The sequence below is a fragment of the Peromyscus maniculatus genome, chromosome 1 (genome assembly GCF_049852395.1).
Source record: "Peromyscus maniculatus bairdii isolate BWxNUB_F1_BW_parent chromosome 1, HU_Pman_BW_mat_3.1, whole genome shotgun sequence".
NCBI classification, from domain to species: Eukaryota; Metazoa; Chordata; class Mammalia; order Rodentia; family Cricetidae; genus Peromyscus; species Peromyscus maniculatus.
In genome coordinates this window covers 54,101,208-54,128,041 of record NC_134852.1, presented here as the reverse complement: position 1 = coordinate 54,128,041, position 26,834 = coordinate 54,101,208, and the positions used below count along the sequence as shown (strand labels likewise).

Here is a 26,834-nt window from a genome sequence, read left to right as displayed (position 1 = left end):
AGTCTTGACAAGCAAGGTCAACACCACAGATACTTTTATTACTTCTTGGCATTCACATCCCAAGCCCACCTTCCCACAGTCCCATCGTCTACCAGACAACTCAACCTCCCAGCGGTCTACGCGGGAAAACTACAACTCCCAGAATGCTCTGCGCCCGGGCGGGCTCGCATAAGAACAGATGCAATTTCAAGCTTCGCGCGTTCTTTTGTCATTGGTTTTTCAAGGCGTCGCAGCCACCGGGGGTCCGTGGCGGTGATTGGCGGGCAGCTCCTGCTGCTCAAGATCCCAAAGGAGGCGACGGAGCCTGCGTAGTTCTCGGTGCAATGCGTCATCTGTCACCAGGCCAGTGAGGCGCAGGCGCGAGCTGCCCAGGGGCAGGATGAGAGGAGGGTGCGAGGAAAAACTTTCAAAGATATCTCCTGTGAGGGTGAGGAAGACCGAATTAGAGACTCAGCGTGGGTGTGAGGTGGCCTAGCGCCTGAAGGAAGAAAAAACTGCAAATCCCAGCATCCAATGTGGTTCTCTGGGTCCCAAAGCATGATGCGAGTTGTAGTTAAGACTAGGGAAAAAAGGACCATTACTAAAGCTATGTAGTTGGGTCCCTGGAACCTTGAGGATGGGCCGGGAAATCTTGGAGGGTTAGGTCTGTGGAGGGAAGAGGCTAGGAGCTTAAGTCTAAGTAAAAAATAATTGAACACGTGAACTCTTCGTAGCGTACTGGGAAGGGATCCAGAGTAAGTTAAGCCCTACTACTGTGTTACAATCTCAGCCCCTAGTCTTTAAGTCTTGTTGCATCTGGATCCAGCAGTTTTAAGTTCTGGGAAAAGAAAGGGCCCAGATTCTCATCCAGAATCCTTGGTAAGAAAGAAGCTGGGGACATGGAAAGAAGACACCTCAGTGCTTGTTAGCCTATTTTTGCATACCTGTGTCCACAGCATCTCTTTCTGCAGGTGGCGGGTCCCAGGATGGAGGTGGTCCACGGCCAGGACCCAGCTGGTAGTGGCTGAGGAGGTGGTGGAGCTGAGCAGGAGTCAGGGTGGGGTAGTCAGTCCGTAGGCTGCTCCATGAAGCCTGGGGGAAGACCAAGTTAGAAGTCTATGGTCACAGCTGGGCCCGGTACAGAAGGCCTGACATCCCAGCTTCTTCTTCTTTTTTTGTTTTGTTTTATTTTTAGAGACAAGGTTTCTCTGTGTTGTTTTGGTGCCTGTCCTGGGTCTGGCTCTGTAGACCAGGCTGGCCTCGAACTCACAAGAGATCTGCCTGGCTCTGCATCCTGAGTGCTGAGATTAAAGGCATGTACCACCACTGCCCAGTGATATCCCAGCTTCTTAGGAGCCTGAGGCAAGAAGACTCAAAGTCCAAGGCCAGTTTGGGCAACATAGTGAGTGAAACTCTATCTCTAATTTAAAAAAGAGGCCTGGAGATGTAGGTCAATGGTAGAGCATCTGCCTAGCATGTGCAAGGCCCTGGGTTCAATCCCCAGTACTGTAAGAAGACATAAATAAGTGAAATTAAGGGGCTGGAATGAAGGCTCAGCAGTTAAGAACACTTGCTGCTCTTACAGAGGACCCAGGTTCAGTGCCCAGCACGCACATGGTCTGTAACTCCAGTTCCAGTGGATCTGTCTCCCTCTTCTGGCATTCATGAACATGGGCACATATATCCATGTAGGCAAACACTCATACAAATAAAGATAAATCTTTAAAAAAAAAAAAAGTGAAGGTCCAGTGTTGTAATGAACGCCTTTAATCCCAGCACTTGAGAGGCAGAGGCAGGTGGATCTCTGTGAGCTCAAGGCCAACCTGGTCTACAGAGTGAATTCCAGGTCAACCAGAGCTACATAATAAGATCTTAGGGGCTGGAGCGATGGCTCAGAGGTTAAGAGCACTGGCTGTTCTTCCAAAAGTCCTGAGTTCAATTCCCAGCAACCACATGGTGGCTCACAACCATCTGTAATGAGACACCCTCTTCAGGTGTACAGGCAGAACACTGTATACATAGTAAATAAATCTTTGAAAAAAAAATAAGATCTTAAAAACAAAACCTAAGCCTATGTGATCTACCTGGTTCAGTTTTCTCTGAAAGACTGCCAGTCGATACTCGTACTTTGAATGGGATGTCTGTTGGCACTGTTAACCACAGTTCCTAGCATGCAGCTCATACGCAATGCTTAACCATCATTTCCCTCAGACTCAAACCAGATTTTGGCTCAGCATGTCTAAGACAGGACATGGGGAACTATTTCTAGCACGTCCCACCAGCATTCAGACATTTTTGTTCAGTCATTCTTGATCCTGACTTCTGTAGCTGCCAGTGGTCCATCATGACATCTAATCTAGGGTTAGAGATGACTTGGGGTCCCAGAGAGGCTGAAGAATCGAAGGTTAGTTAGGGAGAGCCATCGGGAGTCACCTTGAGCAGGGAGGTGCGGGGCACACACAGCAGGTTCACAGCAATGGAGAGTTTCCGGAAGAATTCCGTGGCAATGTCACCCAGCCCCGCCCCCTGCAGCCAGTCCAAAACGAGATCCAAGTTGGTTCTAATTTGGACAGCTCGAGACCATTGATAGAAAGGTCGGCCTTGACCTGTGTAGGAAGGAATGAGAGGCAATGAATGGACCTACTTCGCAGACAAAGTCCGACTGGAAACCAAGCTGCCCAAAGCTGAAGCTACCCAAAGCCATCCAATGTTGGCCTGGATTGGGCCTGGGTGGTCCCTGGCTGCTCCCAGCCCAACCCTCACCTCGTTCCATCAGTGAGTTGAGAAGGGATGCATTGGAGAAGAAGAACAAGTAGCCAAAAGTCTGGGACACGAGGTCGGGGTGCAGCTCACACTGGCTGGTCAGTTCTAGAGCTGCCTGGAACACACCCAGCGTAGGCCTGAGTCCAGGCGGCATGGCCTCCAGCTCTGCACCAGGCCCTGGCAGCTCTGCCCCAGCGGTGAAAGGGTTACTGTCCAGGAGAGCTGGAAGTGTTGAATAAAGAGTCTGGGGAGACACAGAGGCAAAAAACTTCAGGGTGACAGCCAATGAAGACAATGGGGAATTCAATAAAGGGCTTCTGGGAGTTGTAGTCCATTCTCCCTTCACCATTCCCATGGGGCTCCATGATCAAATCCCTACTTTGTAGATGGGTTTCTAGCAGGTAGAAGGTCTCCTGGAACAACTTGTCCTGAGAAATGTTTTCAGGAAGTAGCTTAGATATTCTAAGAGCATCTCTCATGCACTTATGGGGTTTGTAGTTCTCACAGAGAAGACAGTTCAGGCAGGACAGGACACTGGACAAAAAAGTGCCTTCTTTAATCAAAGAAATTCCAGAATTTCCAAAAGAGATTAAAAGAATGGAGAGTCCAGAAGTAGGAGCTGGGTGGCAGCCAGCCAATGGAAAGTGTGATCACACCAAGCACAGGAAATGAGGTCAGTGACAAAGGAGACATAGGAGTGTGCTTGCCAAAAACATACAGGAAGTACAACCTCTGAGGCAAGGGCTTCGCCATCAAGGCCACTCCAGGAGGCTACAGAGCGTGTATTTTGGGAGATTCCCTCTTATTTTACAGATAGGGAATCAGGCATACCACAGCCGGAGCCCTGCCTTAGTCCAGTCAGCAATATTAAGGTCAAAGGTGGTAGAGGGGAAATCAAGCCCCACCATAATCCTTCAGTGAAAAAAACAAAACCAAAACCCTAGGCTCAGAAAAGGGAATGAAGCCAGAGATGCAGGAAGGGATATCAGCAAATACATATAAATACACAACTTAACAGTAAACTTCAAGAGTGTAAGCTTGAAAAAAAATAGTGACTGATAGAGGAAATGAACTACTCATCTGGACAAGACTTGAGGATAGCGGAGGCAGGAAATGAACCAAAAAGGAAGTGACATCAGCCACAGGAAGTAGCGTGACAAGAGCAAAGAACTAGGGAGAGTCGGGAAGTGACTCCAAGGACAGAGAACTCTTGGGTCCCGAAGGAAGTGATATCAGAGCAACACAATGTCAGTTAAAGAGAAAGTGAGAGTGTTTCAAAAGGGGAGTGGAAGCAAGGCCCACCTTGGTGAGGTAGTAGACAGACTGCTGGAAAGTACACATGATGACCTCATCCAGGAGGGCCAAGGCCTCATCACACAATTCCAAGTCATTGCAGAGCTGTGGGTCTGAGGACAGGCCTGGGGGAGAGAGGGGGACAGAGGCCGGCTGCTAGAGCCTGGGTGTCCAGGTTCAGGGTCTGACGGGAAGGCAAAGCGGTCCTGGGCCTGAGCTCACCCTCCTGGTCAGCCTCTTTCTCCATCTCTAGAACTTTCTCCTGAACGAAGCTCAGCAGCTCTGTGGTGTTGGCCATCCACAGGATGAGGGGTCGCAGCTCCACAGACACAGCCTCGGGAGTCAGAGGCACCTCAGGCACTCCCTCTGGGTGGCTGAGGAAAGAGGAGGGGTCCCCATGACTTTTGCTCAATTCCTAATATAAAGACCAAACTCCAAGGCCTGAGTCCCCCACTCGCGGATGCCACAGAACTTGCACTAAGGCGCTATGGAGCGCCGAGCTCTAGTCCCAACCCCGTGAGCCTCCAGACCTGGGCGCCCCAGCTTTCTCTTACTTCTCTGGCTGACGGTCTCCAATTTCTTTAATTTTTTCCTGTAGAACAGTAAGATAAGGATCAATGTAAGGAGGCTGGATTGGGGGATCAGGACTCTGTAACTTGGTTTGCCTAAAAGCACCTTCCTTGTGTGCTCCATAGCTATTTCAGTTTTCATATGTGTGGGTGCACATGTATGTGGAGAGGTCTGAAGTGATGTTGGGTGTCTTCCTTTCTCACTCTCCACTGCGCTGAGGCAGGGGCTCTCCCTGAATCTGGAACCTGCTAATTCCGGCTAGTCTAGCTAGCCATCTTGTCCAGGGAATGCTGTCTCTGCCTTGGTTGTGGGATTACAGGTGGCCACCATGTCTGCCCAGCTTTACATGGGTTCTGGGGATCTGAACTCTGGACCTCAGCCTTAGGAGGCAAGCACTTGATCCACTGAGACATTTCCAGTGTCACGGACATACACACCTTTTTTTGTTTTTTAAGACAGGGTCTCTCTGTGTAGCACTGACTGACCCCCAACAGTGCAATCCTCCTGCCTTTACCTCCCCCAAGCGCTGGAATTACAAGGGTAGCCACCACATCCAGCTTCAGGCCCTTTAGCTTTTTATTTCGAGATACTGTCTCACTGTTGCCCAGGCACTGGTCTTAAACTCTCTCTGTAACTCAGGCAGGCCTTGAACATGCAATCCTCCTGCCTCAGACTCTTTTGTAGATGGAATGGCAGGTCTGTGTCACCGGGCATGGTTCCCCCATTCTAACTCTAGGGTCACAAGTCATCTGTTTACCTCATTTCCCTCCCTTCCCGTGGAGTTTCTTCTTGCCCCCAAGAAAATCTCTGACCCCTCTAGACCCTCATTCTGGATTATTCCTTCTACAGTGTTGGTCCCACCGATGGATCTTCCTAGTTTGTTGTTGTTACTAAGTTCCAGGCCCAAAGGGCTGACCCATGCAGTTCCCATGCTTCTCATCCAATGGCACCTCCCCCACATCCCAGAATGCTTTCCTCCATGATTCTACAGCTCCAAAGGGGAGACTGACGCAGAATGATCTTAAGTTCGTCAGCCTGGGCAACTTAGTGAAACCTTTTCTCAAAATAAAAACTAAAAGGAGGGCTGGGGTGTGGCCCAGAGTGCAGTCCTGTTTGGAATCCCTCAGTGAGGGGTTAAGGAAGGGGCTAACACTCGAGCACCTGCCCAGAATCCATCTGAGGGATTGGGCAGATGTCCCAGCCGAACAGCACCCGCCTGGCAGGCTATAGGATCAGGGATCTAACCCAGTACTACTAAACAACTCTGAAAGCAAAGGTAGGTAAGCACAGTGGATGAATCCAGCACCCTATGAGTGCCATTAGCTCGGCCCATCTCAAAGCATCATGGAAAAAGTAGCTTTACTTGCTCAAGGCTTGAACAGAGAGCTAGCTGGTTGAAGTAGGAGAGAGAAGTATGGAACACTTATGGGGCAAAGCAGGAATATGGCAGAAATGACCTGTGGAGCAGGTGGGTGGCTGTTGATGGGAAAGCGTGGGGGTAACGGAAAGACTTGTGGGACAGGGGGCCGCTCACCCAAACGGCCTCTTTAATGAGCCGGGCCAGGCGGCCCAGCAGGCGCGGCAGATGGCCCAGCTCCAGCTCCCTCGCCGAATGCTGCACACACAGCGCCAGCAGCGTGGCAGGCCCGAGCGGGGGCAGGTCCCCTGCGCCGGAGGCTGCAGAGCGCACGATCTCGCCCAGCAGCGCCTCTTCCTCCCGTGGTCTGAACCGTAGCACCGGCTCGCGGCCGTCCAGATAGGCGGCCAGCGCCTCTCCGCGTTCCTGCAGGCCACGGCCACACAGGCGACAGGAAAAGGCCCAGCCCGGGCCGGGTGGCGCGGCCCCGGGGCGCGCGGGCAGCCAAGGTGGCCGAGCGGGCCCAGAGCCCCCGGCGCGGGGGTCCTTGTACATAAACAGGAAATGCTCTCCCAGGCCCAGCAGGTCTCCGGGGTGCAGCTCCGCCTCCCGTAGCAGAAGACAACCATTGTGCGTCACCGGGGCGCCCCGGGATGGGCGCACCATGGCCGGGGGTTCGGGGCCGGCACGCACCGTGCAGTGTCGCGGCAGGATGTCTGGAGCGTTGAGGAAGGTGTCCACATATGGGGCTGGGGACCCGCCGCGGGACGATGAGGGCCCACCTCGGCCGAACACGTGCTGCTCTCGGGTCATCACATACACCACGAAGTCCTAGAGGAAAGCAGGAGGCGGCGATGGGTATGTCCAAACAGCATCCTTACCCACACTAGACTCCCTCACTCCACCACACCTCCTCTAAGCGATGAAAACCTCAAGGGAGGTTTCCTGGGTTCTCAAAGGGCTCTTCTGAGCATCCCTCGCCCATGAATAACCTCTTCCAAGACATTTTGTGGTTTCATCCTTTTTTGGGAAAAAAAAGTTGGGGTGGGCGGCAGCGCCACAGTGTTCCTGTAGCGGTCAAAGATAACTTGGGAATCGGTGTTCTTCCTCCACTGTGTGGTTCTGGAGATAAAACTCGGATCTTTGGTCACGGGAGTGGGTGCTTTTACCGGAAGAGCTATCTCTAGCTCTGGCTCTACCCTTTAAAAATGACCCTCACGGGCTGAAGAAGTGGCTCAGACATTAAGAGCACTGGCTACTCTTCCAGAGGACCCAGGTTCAACTCCCAGCACCCACATGGCAGCTCACAACTGTCTATAATCCCAGTTCCAGGGGATCTGATACCCTCACACCAAATGAAATAACTCTACTGGCTGGAAGAGGTTTCCAAACAGATCGGTCTCCAATAAATTGTCTTCTCAACTCTCCTGAACGAACTGTGCCGTACTCTTACAGTACCTGCGTGCCATACGGCCCCCACGGACAGGGCTTCCATAGCCATCCTGAGAGACCTTTCCAAGGAACTTGGCAACTCCCATCCATAGCCCTACTTGTCAATTCTCCAGTGTATTTTCCTTTCTGATAACAGTTTCTATCAAAATCGTCCCAGGCAAGCAAAGGATGTCTTCATAGAAACATCCCATGAACCAAGCAAGAGGATTCCATTACCTCCATCCAATGAAGGCACACTTTCAAAAAGACCCCTCTCTACAAAGGGCTTTCGTTTACTTCCATCCAGTGATGGGACTCACCCCAAGGAAACATATGTCTACAATGGACTCATCCATGACTCTTTTCTCAGGTTGGAGTTCAAAGATTCTCCCTGTCCGTTAATGGAAGCTCTTGATATTCCCCTCCCAAAGTAGGCATCTCCAAAGACTTCCACAGAGATAGTGGCCCTTTTTAGAAATGCTTATAGATGCTTCAAAGAGTCCCCTTCTTACAGCATGCCCTATTTCATCCACTGAACCGAGAGATAAACTGCACAAGACCCTGGTTTAAAAGTGGACTCTCACCTCCATCTTTAAAACTGGATGCACCATTTGACCCCCTTCCTAAAACAAACCCTACTGCTCATGATCTATGGCCCTCAAATATGTAATACATAGAAACATGGCCTGGATGGCGCAGTATGTCATGCCAACTACTCAGGAGGCTGAAGCAGGAGGATCATAAATTCAAGACCAGCCTGGGCAACCGATGGAGCTCCTATCTCTTAAGTTAAAAGGCTGTAAGAATAGTTCAGCAGTACACCGCCTGCCTGGAACCCACCAGGGAAGGCTTGGGGGCCTTGCTCAGAGATAGAGCACCTTGCTAGCAGGTGCAGGGCCTGGGTACAACCCTCAATACTGCAAAAATAAAAATGCAAACAGGTTTCAGTGCCTCCTGCCTCCATCAACAAGGGGTCAGATGGTTCCCATGTGAACCTTTATAAATGTATTAGTCTATTTCTCCTAACAAGAAAGCTGCCTTTTCCAGAACAAGGGTCTAGATACCAAAGATTTCCCTGACCTAGGACACAGATTTTCCTTCAAGGAACGGATGTTTGTGAGAGGTGTCTTTTTGACCACAGACTGGCCTCTGACCAAGACTATATTTTCTTTCACCTCTGAATGAAAGGAAACATTCACTATACCTCTCAAATGAAATCTTTGTATCTGACCTACCCTCAGCTCCTACCATGTTTTTCCTATTTGGGAACTTTGTGGGAACTGTCATTATTCTGGAGAGGGCTCAACCCAGGGCATTCTTGGTGTGTGGTTTTGTCGGCCACTATGTCTGGTGTGGCTCTGTGAGCAGGGAGATGGTGCTAACCTGAGCATCCTGGTAGCCCTGGAGCAGAAGGAAGTAGGGACGGTTGCTGGGTGCCTGAATGAGGCACTGAGTCAGCTGATCGAAGTCTCCGGGGTCTGTTGGTACCATCTGGGTGTCAGCTGCCCCTGGGGCCATGCTAAGTGCCTGCTGTCTACGTTCCTGCTGACGTCGCCTCCGCCCCTGCAGACTCAGCTCAGACACACTGCGACGCAGGGACAGATTTTCAGACCGCTCCTTGCCCCCAGACCCAGTGGGGGTCCCCGATCCTGACGCTGGACCTGGACTGGCCAGAGCCGCCCCACCAGATGCTGCCCGAGACCGATTCTTCTGTGTCCGCCAAGATGGGGCGTTGGTGCCTATGGGAAATTGAAAAACACAGAGGCTATTCCCTGGCTCTGGAACTCAGTTTCGCCTGACTCCAACTTGGAGTTGTCAGCTTAGAAATTCATTCTTTTAACAAGCATTCAAGGAGCAGCTCCTGTGTGTCGGGGACCGGTCTAGGCATCAACAATGAGAACTGTCCTCGGGAAGCTGGAAACACCCACCTTCCTAACAGTTCTTAGGCCCCAGCACACAGTAGGCTCCCCATGGAAGGGGCTGAATGAATAAACATTTCCCACTAAGCTTGTAAGATCTGAAAAACTGGAAACTTTGCTTGTCCCTGGACACCAGTGACCCAAAACATGTGTGGCTCACTCTGTGTGCTCAGTAAAGGTTTTTTTTGTTTTGGTCAGTTGTCAGAGAAGAGATGGCATTATTTCCATTCTTCTGAGCGGTTACTTCTATTTCCCTAATCTTTATTAAGCATATGCCAAGCCCTTTATATACGTTATTACATAGAATCTTCACCTAGAATTTTGTTGAGATCAAAAATTAAAGAATGGCCGGGCTAGGCGTGGTGGTGTACTGTAATTACAGCACTTGGGGCTGGGGGAGCAAGCGTTCAAGGGCATCCTGGGCTCCACGGCAGAATCCTAGTTTGGTTAAAATAAAATAAGCTATACCTCTGTATTTCCCAAAGGGAGAAGGAGAAAAGATATCTTATATAGGGAACGCCCCTTGACCACATTACTGCCCTTACAGACCCTGCCTCTAAGTCCCGCCCCAGAATAGCACCAGGAGTTGTTCAACGGGCCCTGCCTCCCTCCCAGTACACCCCATTCCATCCAGCACGTCTAGTCCAGAGTTTGCCTCTCTTTGGGCCCCGCCTCAAGCACCTCCCAGAGGACGCCCCCCAGCACTTTTATCCCACAGACCCCGCCTCCTTTCCCTGTAAGCCACGCCCCCGCAGCCCCTGCCCCTGGTCAAGCCCGTCATTCTACTAGCCCCGCCTCTAGCTCGTGCCCCGCCCCTCTTGATTGCCCCGCCCCAACACCTCCAGGGCCACGCCTCCCCCGTATAGGCCCCGCCCCACCTCTGTGCCCTCCCCCGCTTACCGTCCGGGTCCGCAGCCCCGAAGGCCTCTTGCTCCAGCCGGCGTGCCTCCTCGCGGCCGCGCAACTCGAAGCGCCGCGCCCAGCCCGGCCGCGCGCGCCACAGGTCCTGCACCAGCAGGGGGCGCTCGGCGTCGGCCAGCACGCGCAGGTGCTCGGCGCGCCACTCGCCGCCGCCCACGCCCGCCGCGGGCCGGCCCAGCGCGTCGCACAGCGCGTAGGCGTCCACGCAGCCGCCGTCGCCCGCTCCGCGGCCGCCCGCCAGCCCGTAGCGCTCCAGCGCCTCGGCCACCAGCTCGCGCGCGGTGGAGCGCTCCGTGGCCAGCACGCTCTTGTAGTTGGCGCCCGACGCCAGCCCCGCGGCGAAGATCTTGAGCACGCCGGGGGGCACGGCGGCGCGCGTGGGCAGCGGGGGCTCCGGGGCTACCCCCGCCGCCAGCTCAGGCAGCTTCTTCTCGCTGGCCCAGCGCTGCGCGCCCCCGGGCGTGCCAGGGCCCCCGGCACCGCCGGCCCCCGAGCCCCGAAACAGCTGCGAGATGCGCTTGGCGCGGCTGCCCGACGCGCCCCCCGCCGCCTTCACCGCGCCCACGCGCCGCAGCTCCACGTGCGGCGGCGGCGGCGGCAGCGGCTCGCTGCTGCGGCTCCCCGTGTCGGAGGACGACGACCTGAGGGGGCACAAGTGGGCAGAGGGGACACAGAGAAAAGAACGAGAGAGGACGGACAGACAGACAGGCGCAGGGAGACAAACCCGGAGCAAGTGACCCCGAGACAGGGGCCGAAGACACAGAGGAACCAAGAGAGGGGGAGGGACAGAAACTCAGAGACAAAGACCCAGAGAGAGAGGGACACAGACAGGAGTAGTGGGTGGGGGCGGAAAACCAAGATGGTGGGGTGGGAAGAATGGAGGTAAAAGAGATACGTAATAGGATTAATAAAGATGTGACCTTTGGTAGGAAACCCCAAGGGGAACAGAGAGGGGAGGAAAGGGAATCCAGTCCCTGGGCCTGCCTAGTGTTTCATCCCGGTGCCCATCCGGCCTGACCCCATGTCTTGGCCCAGCTCTCCCCTCCCGGCGTCTAGATGTCACTGTCCTCCACTGGCACCCCCAGCCCCCTCCAGCTCGCTCGCCTGTTCAGGACAGGAACCACTGCCCACCTTTTAGGGTCCCTGGCATGACTCAGTGATAAGCAGGGACAGATGGCAGGCGTGCCGCAGAGGTTGATCACTTACTTGACAGAGGCAGCGCTGGGCCAGCGCCGCCCCAGTTTGGCCAGCTGCTTTCTTGGGGAGTTGATCCACAGGCCCACTGGGAGATGGAGTTTCCCAAAGCGGGGGCTTCCGCCCTCCTTTCGTTCACCAGATAGCATGGCCCTAAGGGAAGAGGGTAAGGCCCCAAGTCCTAAGGCCCCGGGAGTGGGTGGGGACGGATGAGAGGATGAATTCTAGCTCCTGGATCCCAGGGAGGTAGAGGGGACCCGAACAGTGAACCCCTAGGTCCCTGGACAGGTCATTGCTGTGGCTCTTACCCTGCTTCGGGTCCTGTAGCACCCGGAGGCCCCGGTGCCGTTGGCCTCCGTTAAGTCCCAATCCCTCTGAAAAGTGTTTTCCTCTGCCCGGGCTCCCAGCACTGGGTGGGGGACAGGAAAAGGCAAGAGGAAGCCCGGCAGGAAGAGCGGGGAGGGGGCGTCCTGTGAGGAGACCAGGCCTGGGGGAGGAGATGGGGCAGGGCTGACCCTGGCCTAGGCCTCGATTCTGGGCCCACCATTCATGGGCCCCCTGCAGAGGGAGGGCCCATGTTCCAGCTGCTCCTCTCTGGGAGCCAGAAGTCAGGACCAGTCCCCAAGAGTAAGTCAGAAACTGAGACAACAGGTCAAATCTTTATTAGCTTTCTGATTCCTCGCCCTTGTCCTCTGTCTCCTCGGCAACACTGTCACCCTGAGAGGGCTTCGACTCTACCGGCGGGGAGGACTCCGGCTGGACAGAGGACCTGTCCTGATCCGACGACTTGAATTCCGACCTTGAGGATTTCACGTCCAAACTGGAGGTCTTGGATTTACCTCTGGCTTTCCTAAAGTGAAGTACCCTGCGGAAGGCCGGGAGGGCGTAGAACCACGTTAGATCATGGGCTGAGTGAGGGACACCCTTCCTAGACCCCAGCAAACAACCTAACAGTTTATACATGCCTCATCCTCCTAAATGAGCCCCAAAGGAAGGTGCTCAGTAGCTTCCGGTCCTCCGCCAGCACTGGATTGTAGGAAGCCTCGCCCTCCACCCAAGCCCAGCCCCCTCCGAATCTTCTCCATAAGGCCCTATCCTTTCATTGAAGCCTCGTCCGTCCGTCCGTCGGTCCATCCATCCGTCCATCCAAGCCCTTGTCCACACCCTTCTATTCAGTCTCCTCTCCTTACCCAAGACTACATCTCCATTCGAGTCCTGCCCCTCCCTTCAAGCCCCACTCTTACCCAGGCCCCCAACGCCTCTGTCCAAGCCACGCCCCCTCCCAAAGCCCATCTCTGGTCCAGGCCTTTACTCGGCTATTGTCCAAGCCTCTCCCCTTCATACGAGTCCACTTCATTTAAGCCCCACCCTTCCTCCAGAGTTCCCGGCGGTCAGCTCACGTGACAATGATGCTGGCCACCAGAATTATGAAGCCAAGGATCAACAGTATTAAGAGGCGGTGGTGTTTGGCAGCTCTCGGTGGTTTCGGATGACTGGCGATTGTAATTACGGGCTCCAGGGTCTCTGGAGTCACCTGTACAGGGCCCTCCTCCTCCTGGGTTATGATGTTTGGTGCCGGTTTTTCTTCTGCTGTCCTTTGGGGCAGTACTGACAGAGAGCCAAAGGGCAGTCCTGGCAGCAGCTGGTAAAGGCATGCCTACCCCACAACTCTAGCCCCCTCTAGAGGGCGGGTGCACCCCAGGAAGTCCAACTGAGACCTAAGGCAGCCTTTTGGGCAGGAAGCCACACCTCCATGGCCAGAAAACACACCTCCAGAGGGAGTCCACACCCCTTAGCACAGACCCTGGGTATAGCCAAAGCCACACACCCAAAGCAACGAGGCCACACCTCCAGAGATTCTCCCATCCCGAATGCCGTTTTTCAACACCCCAGACTGACCTACGACACGAAAACGAATAACGGTGGCAGGACCAGAGTTGATGGTCCCCAGCTCGCAGCGGTAGTTGCCGGCATCCTCTGGACCCACCATCGTCTTGGTCAGGTAGGGTTCTTTCCCCTTGGACAGCAAGGTCTCAGAACTGTTCCCCCAAACCTAGACCCAAGCTCAAGGGGTCATAGAGGCCTGGGGAACTTGGGGACTGGGGGAGTAGAGGGGTGAGAAGGTCACAGGGTCTCGGTGCAGGGAAGGAAGGAATCAGGACTACTGATCTCCCTAATCATGACAGGACACACCATAGACTCCCCTACCTTCCATGGTGTCGTGGCTAGGATGGGAAAGTCCCTGGTCAGGGCGTGGGATCTCTCTGGGGATCAGTAGAGGACACTCTAACTGGCCATGAGGGTCAGGTTGAGGGCAGGGGACCCGGGGGCTCACACAAGTCTAACAGACTTAGGGTCAAGGGTCACAGGAGTTGGATGTCCCCACCCTGTAAAAACTGTAATCCGTAAGTCCCTCAGAAGCATGATGCCAACCGAGCTGGCAGTCCAGGACCATGTCTTCCAATCGAGGCACCTCTATCCGGCGCTCTGTGCAAAAGGAGGGGCTGCAGCTACTTCTGGGGGAGCCCCGCGGCGGCTGCCTCTCTCCTAGCCCCCACCCCTCTGACACTAGGCCATTGGGCTGGGTCGTGTGCTCACCCCCACAATCCATGGATTTGCGACAGGAGTGGACCTGCTTCTCGCACCTGTTACACCAGATCAGCGTCTGCAACATCGTGCCTGAAGGGCGAAGGTTAAAGTGGTATTCTCCCACTGAGAGGTGGGGCTAAAAGGAGAATTTGGCAAGGTCAAGGGCTGGGGCGGCCGTTCACATCAAGTGTTGGCGCCCCCACCGAAGCTGAGGAAGGAGGGCCACTGGAACGCCACCCACTCCTAAGAAATCCAAGCTGGAGAGCTGGGGGAGCTCAAATGAAGGGGAGGAAAAAAATCACCCATCGTTGGGGGCTCATGGGGCAAGAGGAGAAGGTCATGCACACTGGACTCACCACATTGGTTGGGACAATAAACTGCCTCCGAAGGGGGGAAGGTGGGGGAAGAGAAAGAAAAGCAGGTTTGTCTCTGTTTTCAGAAAGGAGTCTTGTATAGCCCAGGCTGGTCTCAAACTTTCTGTCCATGAGGATGGATGACCTTGGACATTTTATCTCTTGCCTCCACCCACCAAGTCCCATGATCACAGGCTCCTTTTTTCTTTCAGCATCTCAGCCAGTAGCCCAAGGTTGCCTCAAATTTGGCAATCCACCTGCCTCAGCCTCCCAAGCGCTGGGATTATAGGCTTTGTTACCAAGCTCCAGAGAATCATATTTCTTTCTAAATTAATGGGAGTGGGTGCTGAGCAGAGGTCTGAGGTTTCGGAGCTTTTAGGCACAAAAGGGCAGGGCCTGGGGAAGGTGTTCTTGAGGGCGTGGATGGGGAGAGGGTTAAGGAAGCCGATGGCTGGGGTTCTGGACTCCCATCTCCCTCACCTTCTTTTTGGAAACGCATAGCGAGGGTGGCGAAGATGTCCTTTTGCAGACGGAGCATCCAGAATAATTCCTTTACAAAGAGCTCTCCTAGGAGGAAGCAGAGCCAGGAAGGGGCTCCCCCACTCAGGTGAGGTGCAGCAAAGCAATCCATACGCTACAGGTACTACAAGTGGCCTGACTCACTGTGCAGCTGAGGGTGACCTCGAACACCTGATCTTTCCATCACCACCTTCAAGCATGCCCCAGCATACCCCACCCCTCATTTATCTCTCCTCTCTGAATCTCATCTTGTAGTCTCGGCTGTCCTAGAACTTGCTGTGTAGACCAGGCTGGCCTCAAACTCAAGGATCCTCCTGCCTCTGCCTCTCCAGTGCTGGGATTATTAAAGGCGTGCACCACCACCAACAGCTCCACTTCTCTTATTGGCTTGAGAGGATGTCACTATGTTGCCCAAGCTGCTCTGGAATCCTGGGCTTAAGTAATCCTCCTGCTTCAGCCCCCTGAGTAGCTTTGAGTACAAGGATGCCCCACCTGTCTTCACTGGCATTCCACACTCGAGCCCTCCAGGGAAGAGCTATATGGACAGGCACTGAACACAGGGCTGGGCCACCGGGTCATGAAATGCACACCTGTTAATTATCTTTGTTCTCTCTTTTTTTTTTTTCTGAGACAGGGTTTCTCTGTGTAGTTTTGGTGCCTGTAGACCAGGCTGGCCTCGTACTCACAGAGATCCACCTAGTTCTGCCTCCCCAGTGCTGGGATTAAAGGCTACCCCTGCCCTGCTCTGTTAATTGTCCTAATCCTCAAAGCTACTGAGAAAGGGAGATAATTGTAATCTTCCACATTTAGGGCTGAGGAAGCGGCCCAGCACCAGGTTCAAGGCCACATGACTAAGACGTGGCAGAGTCAGAAGGGCACTCAAGCGAAGGCTTGAAGCTTTGAGCATCATCAGCCTCAATTTCTCAGAGGTTCTGGCCTCATCCTTTGGTACATTTACCTTTTACATCACTATCTGTGATACGTTTCAGATCCTTCAGAAAACTCCAGGATGCCTGTTCCAGTGTGTCCTCATCTGTGTGTGGAGGGCAGATATAGAACACCAGAGTCCAGCTTTTCTGTCTCATTGGCTTGCCACTACATAGAAACTATAATTCCCATGAGGCCACTGGGCATGGGTAGAACCAATATTGTAAGCTATGGGGAGGGACTCTATGATTCTGTATCCCAAGACTTTTCCACTTTTTTTTGTCTTCTTTCTTTCTTCTTTTTTGAGACAAGGTCCCACTAGGTAGCTCTGGCCGTCCTGGAACTCACTACATAGACCAGGCTGGCCTTGAACTCACAGAGATCCACCTGCCTCTGCCTCCCAAGTGCTGGGATAAAGACGTGGACCACTACGCCAGCGACTTTTCCATTCTTTTTTTTTTTTTTTTTTTTTTTTTTTTTTTTTTTTTTTTTTGGTTTTTTCGAGACAGGGTTTCTCTGTGTAGCTTTGCGCCTTTCCTGGAGCTCACTTGGTAGCCCAGGCTGGCCTCGAACTCACAAAGATCCGCCTGCCTCTGCCTCCCGAGTGCTGGGATTAAAGGCGTGCGCCACCACGCCCGGCCGACTTTTCCATTCTTAAGCTCAGGAAAGCCTATGTCAGGACTTCTGGCCCCAGCCCTTCCTCTCCCAGGATCCCGAGGTCGGCATCTTGGCCTGAGCTCCTTACCCACGGCCCCCACATAGGTATCCTGATTCAAAGGCAGATCCTTGAAGTCCTTCACGGCCTGCTCCACCCTCTTCATTACGTTTTCATGATGCTCGGGTGCCAGGTGGCCAGGCAGGTAACTCTGCTCCAAAGTCTTTAGCGCAGCCACTACAAACGGGTCACATATGATGCAGGGCCTCGCCGGACACAGGCAGTCGGCCAGAGCTGCCAGCAAGAGTGTAAAGCGCGGCCCCATGGAGGCCAGAGGGCCCAGCTCGCCAGCACCGCTAGAGGATCTTCTCACCCCAAAACGAGGGCGGGGTGGACGCTAAACAGAAGCCAGAAACAGTCTTAGAGGATTCCAAAGCCCCATACGAGGGTCTTTGGGAAATTCCCAAGTAAAAAGGAGACATTAACCAGAGACCCAAAGTGTGAACTCAGACCGTCCCCCAGCCCAGGAAACCTCACAACTTAGGGTCTTCATTGCATTCCTGCACACTATTAAACCAGATCCCCAACCTTACCCATTCAAACTTCACACCCATGGGCCAACTCCCAAACTCCCCCACACTCATATAACTCTGAGCCTGTACTGGATTAACATTCAGACTCTCAAGCCCTGAAAACCCCGTGACACGTGGACTAGACATTCAACAGTCAAAACCAGATAAACCATCAAAAGCCAGGGTCGACACTTAGGAAGCTGAGGCAGGAGGAAGTCAAGACCATCGTGGCCTACTTGAGATTGTCTCCAAATTAATTAATTAAATATGTAAGTAAATAATTTGTCTAGTAAATAACCAACCTGGAAACTAACAAACTAAAAAGGTCTTCAGAATAAAAAAAAAAAAATATCCTAAATCCTCGAACCTGAAGGTCCTACAAAAACTTGAGCATGCCTCCAAAGCCATGGCCCAGTTTCTGGGGTACCTGCGGACTCTCCCTCAAGACTGAGACCCCTAACTTTCAGGACACGCTCTTTTCAAGCCCCCAGTACCTTAATACACTCTTTAGCAGCAGCTCCTCAACCTTGTGCCCTCAAGCTAATGCTTCGCCCAGATACTTTATCACGACTAAGATTAAGGTTTTCCTTGGAAGACTGGGGAGAAGAATTTAGGGTTTTTCTACTGGCTCCGAGAGTTACCGGTCGCCCCCTCTTCACAAAACACTCGGGCCACATCCCACGTGGGGGACCCCAATTCCCTTAGAAATATTTCTTAGGACTCTCTTTGGCCCCACCCAGCAGTCCAACTCTAAGTTTGATTGGACTGCAACAAAGCAGGCCCCGCCCGTCCCTCCATGACGTCACAGGGTGGCCGCCCTTCCGTAGAACTTTCCCAGCACCTACGGAATGGAAGCCGCTGACCTGTTCTGGCCGCCTTTCTGGTCTTCATTGCCCCCAAGTTTACGGCAGGACGCCCTCTGGCTGGCTAGAAACCTTGGCATCCACATAAGATGTGGGAAGTGGCTAGTCCTCTAAACTGGGACTACAACTCCCAGAAGGCACTGGAGCTTCTTTCTCTATGACCAGCCCCACAGCATGGGAAACGTAGTTCAACAGACATACTCTTGTCTTCTCACCTCAAAGCCTGATAAGGGGAGATCTGGATCCAAGCTTGGTGACCCACACGTGTAGTCCTAGCACTTGGGAGGCTGAAGCAGGAAGATTGCCACAAATTCCCGGCCAGCCTGGTCTACATACTGCGTTCTAGACCAGCCTGGGCTACAGAGACCGTCTCAAGACAAACACACAAGACAGGTCTGGTAGCCAATACCGAAGTCTCCAGAGAAAGGTACTAAGGGAAAATGGACCACAAACTTAGCAGCAAAGGTTGCCAGATCTGAGTACGTACAATGTCCATGAGTCATGAATGTCCCCCAGCACGCGCACGCGCGCGCACATACACACACACACACACACACACACACTCCCACTCACAAATTGTGTTATACACGCACGCATGCAGTACACCAAAAACTTCAGATACATGGATTGCTGATGTGGCTCTTTAATTCACAGCGCCCTCTCTCCAGCCTGTACAGGGGAAAGGTACCCAGAAACTCCCTGAGATTAGATTAAATGCTATCTGAGGAAACTTCACTCTTGAAAAAGCATCAAGGATACCAGACAGCTCAGTCAAACATCCATCCTTCCTGCTCCGAGCCTGTGTCTGCTGAGCCTTAAGCTGGCTTCAGGGGTCTGGAACACCTTCAGACCCTTCACCCTGGGCCTTCTCAAAGCTGGATTTAGTGGCTTTGTGAGCCCAGGGGCACACCCTTGTTTTTTTTATTTATTTATTTATTTATTTATTTATTTATTTATTTATTTATTTAATGCCGAATGCCATTTATTGAAGGAGGGAGGAGGTCTTAAATACAGGCTTACAGCACAATGGGAGAACCCCGGAAGGCAGAAGTTCACTACCGATGTTTTATAATCTAAGCTGTTAATGACCATTATTCAGGATACACAGACAAGGAACTTCCCTTAAGCATTCAGGAGGGCGGAACCCGGCAGGGACGGCAGGGAATTAGCATAGGGAGGATATCCAGCACCCTTGTTTTCTATAAGCCTGGTGGCTTCCAGAAAACAGACCCCAGGGGACCTGTAGCATCAGAGAAGAAATCTCCTTGATCCTAAAGTCAGGGCTAATCTATTTCTTTAAGTTTTCCGCTCTTTTTAAAGAAGTCCCTGGATTTTTAGGAGACCCTGCTCCGGCAAGTACAGCCCCTCAGCAGTCCCTTCCTCTCCTCTCCCCCATAGTTTAGCCCATTTACTGTCCCCACCCTAAATAAGTCTGTGAGGTTTCTCTGGGGCCGAGGGGTTGAGCAGAATTCAGGTCTGCTCAAGTCCCCTTCTTTCTGACATGACGCTAGCTCTTTAAAGGGTCTTTCACATGGCTCCAGGTTTGCAGCAGGGGAGTGGTACGTACAGTGTTTGCATGCACCTTCATTACACGTTCCACTTTCTACAGTGCTGGCAGGACGCCCCCTGCAGTGTGCTGTGCATGCACACACGCACGCACGCACGCTCGCACACATGCACGCACGGGACCAGACTCTCAGAAACAGCCACCAAGCCCCCTAGAATGGAGTCAGGAGTTTCTTCTCTCCCGTAATCCAGAAGTTCTACGAAGGTAAGCTGGGTGGGTGAGGAGAGGACTGTGCCTCACAGGGCTAACTTGGACTTCTCTGGCCATTAGACAATGATGTTCTGTTGTACTATCTTTAGAACATTCCTGCATTTCCAGAAAGTCTGGAAATGAGCGCCCACCAGCTCCTGCACTACCACAGACACATTCCAAAAGCCACAAGTCTCTAGAGATACAAATGGATGACTCTAGATGGCTCAAACCAATCTTAAAAGACTGTCTAGCTCCCAAGGGTCAACCTGAGCCTGAAGTGGGGACAGGTCTGCGTTAATGCCCACCCACTCGGGAAGGAAGGCGGCCTTAGGCCTGAAGATCTTCAGAAATTCCGAGTCTGGCAGGGTGAAGTTGGCGAGGTAGACAGTGTCTCCACCAGCTAAATAGGCGGCCCAGAAGCCAAAGGTACCAATAGTCATGATGGTGTGGTTACACTGTGTAAGCAGTGCAAAATCTCTGCCCGGTGTACTCTCTTGTCCATTGCCAGCGAAGACCACATCACCGCGGGACGTGTCAATATTCTCCAAACACCATTTCATGCCATTGCTGGTGACCACAAAGATGGGGTCTTTGTGTCGGGCCCGGAACCAGTCCATGGCTTGCTGGAGGTAAGCTTGGTCACCCACCACACCTTTCCAACGATTGGGCATCACTTCCAGATAGTCCCCACGACGCACGTGGACACCCACAAAGGTGTGAGGGCGGATGCCCGAGGAGCCCAGCCGGAGCCCACTCAGCAGGTGCTGGGCACCTTCCCGAAGGTGGTCATGCAGGGTGAACTCCCTGCGGATCTGTGCCCGGAGGTGGTGGAAAAAGGTCCAAGAGCAAGGGAAACCGGACAGCTTGAGAAAGGGGTCCTCCAGATGGGAGTACTCCTCTGACATCCAGTCATGTAAGACTAAATGCTGCCACGGCGTGAGGCTGTCCACCTCAGGGTCCAGCACGGGCAGGGAGATGCGGAACACAGGGGCCAGGGTGGCATGCATCTCAGGATGGATGAAAGCTTGGCGGCCATTGAGCTGGGCCAGGGCCAGCAGCGTGGCATACTGCCCCATCTGGTTACCGAACCTGCCTCCTGGGGAGATGGTCCAAGTCCCAGAGAGAGAGGAGAACTGTCCGGGACGGGAAGGGGAGGCATTGACTCTCTGCAGTGGGTGGGGCAAGCATACCATGGCCACTGGGGACTTGAGCAGGTGGTAGTCTGGACACAGGAGAGAGAGGGTTAGCCCATTTCGAAAGAAGTTTCCTCCCTGCAGGTGGAACAAGAAGAAGCCGGTGGAGAGCACACAGACCAGCAAGAAGGCCAGGCAGAGCTGCCGCCGACTGGGGGTCCACATGGCTGTAAGAAGGAAAGGTGGATTAGAAGGCACACAGTGTGAGCCCCAGAGTCTGGGACCCCTCCGAGTCTGGGAGCTAAAGTGAGCAACTCCTGGGTCAGAAGTTGGGAGCCTAAATCCAGGGTGGTAAAGCTTTACGTCTCTAGGGATGGGATCGGGAGACACGTGAATGAGTGGCTGGCTGCAAAGGCCTGCTGGGAACATGGCATCTCGATACTTTCTCGGGTGTACCTATATGGAAGGGGCACATTCTACCTCCACAGGCCAGGGGAAGCCCAGGTAAGGAGGAGGATTTTAGAATTGCACAAGCAAGCCCCTGGGTGTGGTATAACTTTCCCTGTGAGATAGGAATGAATAAATTTATCCCACATAAGGACCAGTTACATCCTAGAGAAACGATTCAACCCAAGTCTGTCAGGCTTGGTAAACACAAGAGCTCGGGTGAATCCAAGGCAGCTGAACATCTGAAAAGCCCACTGCAAGCATCCGGGTAGGAGCCTTTGAACCTTGGAACTATGACTGGTTTAGTTTCCTGAGTCAAGAGCCTTGCTGTGGCAGGAGGAAGAGATTCTTAGGGGAAGGTAGGGATTGGAATCCAGGTTTTGAGGAAGACTGGGAGAGGGTTAGAGTGGCCGAGATACCCTCCTCATCCCCAGGGCTCTGGCATGCCCAGTGCGGACTAACCTGAGCTCCTTGCCGGTGGTACAAACGGATTCTTCTAGTCTGAGCTTCCAGTCCCAAAATAGAGCCTTCATCGGCCGCGCTTGGAGGCCAGGAGCCCCGGCTCCGTAGCCCTCCCCTCTAGGCTTCCTTCCTGCAACTGACTGAGAAGGCTGAGGGCTTGGAGACCCGTTGGGAGACAGAGAAAGGGAGAGAGAGAACCGCACGGTTCCAAGGTGCGCAGCCTCCGCCCTTCGGGCCGGCAGGTAGCAGGAGGCGGAGCCGTTCTACTGCCGCCTCACCGGATCTCAGGTGCGGGAGGCGCAACGCCCTGTCCCCCGCCCAGGTGGATGGGTGCCGCGCCCCTTCTCCCTTCCTCTCGGATCACTGACGCCACGAAGGGCAGCCCAATTGGTCCCCAGAAGTTGCCACACCCTCGGCATGGACCCGGGGAGTAGCGCCCGGCTGCAAGGCTGAACCCGGGAGCTCGGGTCCCACGCGCGTCTCCTCCTCCGGTGCCGGTGCCGAGACTTAGCGTCTGCTCCCCTTACCTGGGTACTCTGGGAGTAGCCACGCCCCCGGGGAGCAAGGTCTGGACACCCGCCGCCTCCTCCAACCACTCCAGCTGCACCCTCCCCGGAGGATGGAGAACCTGTTTGCCAGCTGCCACAGCCCCAGCACCAGCCGCTCTGCCTGGCGTCGAGTACACACCACCCAGTCTTCGCCCCAAAGCTCCTAAAGTCTGGAGTCCAAGCTGTTACTTCCTAGACTGGCAAATGGAGCACGTAACTCTTTCTGACTAGGAAGAGGTGGAATGGGTTATCTAACTTTCTTTCTGGGCAAGCAGGTGGTGTGGCCGGGGAGGAAGGCCCTAGCCCTCCTGGTGTCCTGAGCCTTTAATTATGCAGAGTCGGCCCGACAGCCTCGCCCTTACCTGAGCATTGACACCTTACAAAGATTCAGGAATTCCACTTGGCTGGTCCAAGATTAGATCATTTCTCCAGGCTGCCGAAGCTCAGGCCGGCCTCAGACCTGAAGGTCCATTGCCCAGCCTCCTGCCTCCCTTAGCCGCTCCCTCAGTCCCTAGGGCCCAGGCTCAGGCTTCTTCCTTCAAAGCCAGGGATTTGCCCCAGCATGCCTTTGGCTGCAAGAAATCTCGCCCTCACAGGTCCTGGCGCGGTGGGAAAGAGACTGACCCCACCCATCCCCCAGGACATCTGGGGCGCACCAGTGCTGGACCGTCTCTGGTGAAAGAAGCTTTGGGATTGCATCAGGGAGGCCGGCAGTTGAGCCCAGCACCTGAGTGCTGAGCAGGGAGTGCTGAGGGTGAGTGGCCTGGGGCCAGCTGGGAGACTTCCACCTGTGGACTCCTCTGTCACACAGCTGATTTCCCGGGGATTAAAGAAAGACTCAGAGCCCCAACACCCCTTGAACCTTGAAATTCAAATAGGGTGGACTACACAGTTCAGTTGCTTACACAGAATGTCTGAGGCCCAGGGCTCCTTCTTTGTACCCAGGAGCCAGATGACCCCAGACTCCTCCCTGAGACCCAGGAACACAGACCCCAGCCTCCTCCCTCAGACCCAGGAACACAGACCCCAGCCTCCTCCCTCAGACCCAGGAACACAGACCCCAGCCTCCTCCCTCAGACCCAGGAACACAGACCCCAGCCTCCTCCCTCAGACCCAGGAACACAGACCCCAGCCTCCTCCCTCAGACCCCAGCCTCCTCCCTGAGACCCAGGAGCACAGACCCCAGCCTCCTCCCTCAGACCCAGGAACACAGACCCCAGCCTCCTCCCTCAGACCCAGGAACACAGACCCCAGCCTCCTCCCTCAGACTCAGGAACACAGACCCCAGCCTCCTCCCTCAGACCCAGGAACACAGACCCCAGCCTCCTCCCTCAGACTCAGGAACACAGACCCCAGCCTCCTCCCTCAGACCCAGGAACACAGACCCCAGCCTCTTCCCTCAGACCCAGGAACACAGACCCCAGCCTCCTCCCTCAGACCCAGGAACACAGACCCCAGCCTCCTCCCTCAGACCCAGGAGTCAGACCCCAGCCTCCTCCCTCAGACCCAGGAACACAGACCCCAGCCTCCTCCCTCAGACCCAGGAGCCAGACCCCAGCCTCCTCCCTCAGACCCAGGAACACAGACCCCAGCCTCTTCCCTCAGACCCAGGAACACAGACCCCAGCCTCCTCCCTCAGACCCAGGAACACAGACCCCAGCCTCCTCCCTCAGACCCAGGAGCCAGACCCCAGCCTCCTCCATCAGACCCAGGAGCCAGACCCCAGCCTCCTCCCTCAGACCCAGGAACACAGACCCCAGCCTCCTCCCTCACACCCAGGAACACAGACCCCAGCCTCCTCCCTGAGACTCAGGAACACAGACCCCATCCCCTCCCTCAGACCCAGGAACACAGACCCCAGCCTCCTCCCTCAGACCCAGGAACACAGACCCCAGCCTCCTCCCTCAGACCCAGGAGCCAGACCCCAGCCTCCTCCCTCAGACCCAGGAACACAGGCCCCAGCCTCCTCCCTCAGACCCAGGAACACAGACCCCAGCCTCCTCCCTCAGACCCAGGAACACAGACCCCATCCTCCTCCCTCAGACCCAGGAACACAGACCCCAGCCTCCTCCCTCAGACCCGGGAACACAGACCCCAGCCTCCTCCCTCAGACCCAGGAACACAGACCCCAGACTCTTCCCTCAGACCCAGGAACACAGACCCCAGCCTCCTCCCTCAGACCCAGGAACACAGACCCCAGCCTCCTCCCTGAGACTCAGGAACACAGACCCCAGCCTCCTCCCTCAGACCCAGGAACACAGACCCCAGCCTCCTCCCTCAGACCCAGGAACACAGACCCCAGCCTCCTCCCTGAGACTCAGGAACACAGACCCCAGCCTCCTCCCTCAGACCCAGGAACACAGACCCCAGCCTCCTCCCTCAGACCCAGGAGTCAGACCCTAGCCTCCTCCCTCAGACCCAGGAGTCAGACCCTAGCACTCTTCCTTGAGACTCAGGGGTCCATGCCCAGTCCTTTTCCTTCAGACCCCTGTTGGAAAGACCACCCCCCCTCCATTGCATCATCCGTCCAGGCTGCCCTGGCCACGGTGGAATTCGGGTTTCTGCCAAGTGTGTCAAATATCACGCGTCAGGAGTGGGGAGGGCACGTGGGCGGGCCTGTCTGGGTATAAATTCTGGGATTTCGGCGTTCACCACACAGCCTTAGTATCTTGTCAGCTGGGGATTCCACCGGAGACACAGACTTTCACTTTGCCTGAGCCCGGGTCTGAACCTGCATCTGCTTTGCTGGGGCATCCAAGTCAGAAGCCAGTTCCAGACGACCGCTCTCAGACGCTCGCTTGCCGGGGGCTCTTCATAGAGAAGTGCATTATTGATGGACTGGATGAAATCTAGAGTTGGGGTCCTGGGACTGCCGGTCCCTCTGCTGGCTGTCTTCCTCCTGGGGGTCTGCCAGGCACACCCTATCCCTGACTCCAGCCCCCTCCTCCAGTTTGGGGGTCAAGTCCGGCAGAGGCACCTCTACACAGATGACGACCAGGACACTGAAGCCCACCTGGCGATCAGGGAGGATGGCACAGTGGTAGGCGCCACACACCGCAGCCCAGAAAGTGAGTCTGGAGAGAGGACTGGGTGGGGTCCTGGGTCCTCCCGGGTGTAGACAGACCCTGAATGTCTTTGTTTTGCCCACAGGTCTCCTGGAACTCAAAGCCTTGAAGCCAGGGGTGATCCAAATACTGGGTATCAAGGCTTCTAGGTTTCTTTGCCAACAGCCCGATGGAACCCTGTACGGATCGGTGAGTCCCATTCTGCGGCCCTCTCTCAGAGCTGTGTTCTCCCTTGGCCATGGTCCTGTTGTCTGTGTTTGCAAAGGGAAAAAACTAGGCCCAGGCAGGTCACCCCTGGTTCGAGTCCTGGGGTACTATGAAGGGCAGACTGGCCCTCGGAGAGGCAAGGTGTCAGGACTGTAACCCTGCACGCGGCCACGTGAACTCTCACAGGTTCTGCTCCTGCTGACCGTGGGGCTCTCTGGTACCCATGACCAATCAGTGATATGATGGAGGTGGTGGGCAGGCTGCCAACCTAGATACAGAAAAATTGAGGGAGGAGCCTGGGCCTGGGCCTGCTAGTCTGCAGGTAGAGAGGGCTGGGGCCGGAACCCCAGGCGGGAGGCGAGTTGGTCCAGGTCTGGACCCTGGGTCTGAGAGAGGAGTCTGGGGCGGGACCCTTGCTTGGGTCAGGGCTTGGCAATGGAAATGTACTGTGGGCCACTGACTCTTTTCTTCGTCCTCCAGCCCCTCTTTGATCCGGAGGCCTGCAGCTTCAGGGAGCTGCTCCTTGAGGATGGATACAACGTGTACCAGTCCGAAGCCCACGGCCTGCCCCTGCGCCTGCCCCAGAGGGACTCTTCAAACCAGGACCCAGCATCCTGGGGACCCGTGCGCTTCCTGCCCGTGCCAGGCCTGTTTCACCAGCCCCAGGAACTTCCAGGGTTCCCGGCGCCAGAGCCCCCCGATGTGGGCTCCTCTGATCCCCTGAGCATGATGGGACCTCTGCAGGGCCGGAGCCCCAGCTTTGCTGCCTGAGCCTTCCTGATTCTGGGGATGCGTCATTTTGGGTTTCTTCTTATTTATTATGGGTATTTATCTTATTTATTTATTTTAAATTTTTTCTTACTTGGGATAATAAACAAAGAGTCTGAAAGAAAACTGTGTGTTTAAGAAGAACCGAAACGAGTTTCCTTGGCTGCGAGACCCTTGAGGTACCACCCCACATTGGGCACCACTGTGGTAAAGCATTCCTGGCACCACGGCCTGTGTTAGTGGTCCAGAACTGGTCATCAAAACTACCTCAGATGGGGGACGCGGAGGTTTGTGTTGTTGTCTTGTAGGACACTGCTACCCCACAGTCTCATGAGAGAGGTAGACTTTGATAATACTCTATGTTTTTACACTGCTGTCATTTGTTTGGGGGGGGCATGTGCCACAGAATGTGTGTTATAGGTCAGAGGACAACTTTCTTTTTCTTTTCTTTTCTTTTTTTCTTTGGTTTTTCGAGACAGGGTTTCTCTGCGTAGCTTTGCGCCTTTCCTGGAACTCGCTTTGGAGACCAGGCTGGCCTTG

General features: G+C 54.5%; 4 protein-coding genes across 11 annotated transcripts; 1 reads left to right on the top strand and 3 right to left on the bottom strand.

Moving 5' to 3' along the window:
• Nucleotides 1-17: 17 nt before the first annotated feature.
• On the bottom strand, nucleotides 18-11,922 carry Rasip1 (Ras interacting protein 1). The gene is made up of 12 exons (XM_006981953.4): nucleotides 11,736-11,922; nucleotides 11,440-11,580; nucleotides 10,213-10,874; nucleotides 8,777-9,132; nucleotides 6,140-6,793; nucleotides 4,590-4,627; nucleotides 4,258-4,409; nucleotides 4,045-4,160; nucleotides 2,743-2,986; nucleotides 2,413-2,585; nucleotides 924-1,071; nucleotides 18-419 (listed from the first exon to the last, which is right to left on the bottom strand). Exons 2-12 carry the CDS (start codon nucleotides 11,574-11,576, stop codon nucleotides 220-222), a joined length of 2,880 nt encoding a protein of 959 aa, XP_006982015.3. The 5' UTR covers nucleotides 11,577-11,580; nucleotides 11,736-11,922; the 3' UTR covers nucleotides 18-219.
• Nucleotides 11,923-12,073: 151 nt separating this feature from the next.
• Izumo1 (izumo sperm-oocyte fusion 1) lies at nucleotides 12,074-18,014 on the bottom strand. Of its 4 annotated transcripts, none has more exons than XM_042276462.2 (10): nucleotides 17,906-18,014; nucleotides 16,561-16,867; nucleotides 15,847-15,921; nucleotides 14,850-14,936; nucleotides 14,373-14,393; nucleotides 14,026-14,106; nucleotides 13,814-13,914; nucleotides 13,327-13,480; nucleotides 12,828-13,035; nucleotides 12,074-12,292 (listed from the first exon to the last, which is right to left on the bottom strand). In XM_042276462.2, the coding sequence occupies exons 2-10, from the start codon at nucleotides 16,793-16,795 to the stop codon at nucleotides 12,091-12,093; spliced, it is 1,164 nt and encodes a 387-aa protein (XP_042132396.1). In that variant the 5' UTR covers nucleotides 16,796-16,867; nucleotides 17,906-18,014; the 3' UTR covers nucleotides 12,074-12,090. The 4 variants fall into 4 exon arrangements, with proteins under 4 accessions (XP_042132396.1, XP_006982160.1, XP_076398533.1 ...); XM_006982098.4 differs by lacking the exon at nucleotides 17,906-18,014 and adding an exon at nucleotides 17,537-17,832; XM_076542418.1 differs by lacking the exon at nucleotides 17,906-18,014 and adding an exon at nucleotides 17,345-17,822.
• Nucleotides 18,015-18,024: 10 nt separating this feature from the next.
• On the top strand, nucleotides 18,025-26,438 carry Fgf21 (fibroblast growth factor 21). Of its 4 annotated transcripts, XM_076542446.1 has the most exons (7): nucleotides 18,025-18,332; nucleotides 20,173-20,293; nucleotides 20,942-21,103; nucleotides 22,851-23,008; nucleotides 24,914-25,322; nucleotides 25,405-25,508; nucleotides 26,007-26,438. In XM_076542446.1, exons 5-7 carry the CDS (start codon nucleotides 25,088-25,090, stop codon nucleotides 26,295-26,297), a joined length of 630 nt encoding a protein of 209 aa, XP_076398561.1. In that variant the 5' UTR covers nucleotides 18,025-18,332; nucleotides 20,173-20,293; nucleotides 20,942-21,103; nucleotides 22,851-23,008; nucleotides 24,914-25,087; the 3' UTR covers nucleotides 26,298-26,438. The 4 variants fall into 4 exon arrangements, with proteins under 4 accessions (XP_076398561.1, XP_006982018.1, XP_076398555.1 ...); XM_076542440.1 differs by lacking the exon at nucleotides 18,025-18,332 and having other exon boundaries at nucleotides 20,156-20,293; XM_076542434.1 differs by lacking the exons at nucleotides 18,025-18,332; nucleotides 20,173-20,293; nucleotides 20,942-21,103 and adding an exon at nucleotides 22,581-22,720.
• On the bottom strand, nucleotides 18,533-22,752 carry Fut1 (fucosyltransferase 1 (H blood group)). 2 transcript variants are annotated; one of them, XM_042276443.2, is made up of 2 exons: nucleotides 22,617-22,752; nucleotides 18,533-21,024 (listed from the first exon to the last, which is right to left on the bottom strand). In XM_042276443.2, the coding sequence occupies exon 2, from the start codon at nucleotides 21,020-21,022 to the stop codon at nucleotides 19,889-19,891; it is 1,134 nt and encodes a 377-aa protein (XP_042132377.1). In that variant the 5' UTR covers nucleotides 21,023-21,024; nucleotides 22,617-22,752; the 3' UTR covers nucleotides 18,533-19,888. The 2 variants fall into 2 exon arrangements, with proteins under 2 accessions (XP_042132377.1, XP_006982016.1); XM_006981954.4 differs by lacking the exon at nucleotides 22,617-22,752 and adding an exon at nucleotides 21,707-21,843.
• Nucleotides 26,439-26,834: the final 396 nt, after the last annotated feature.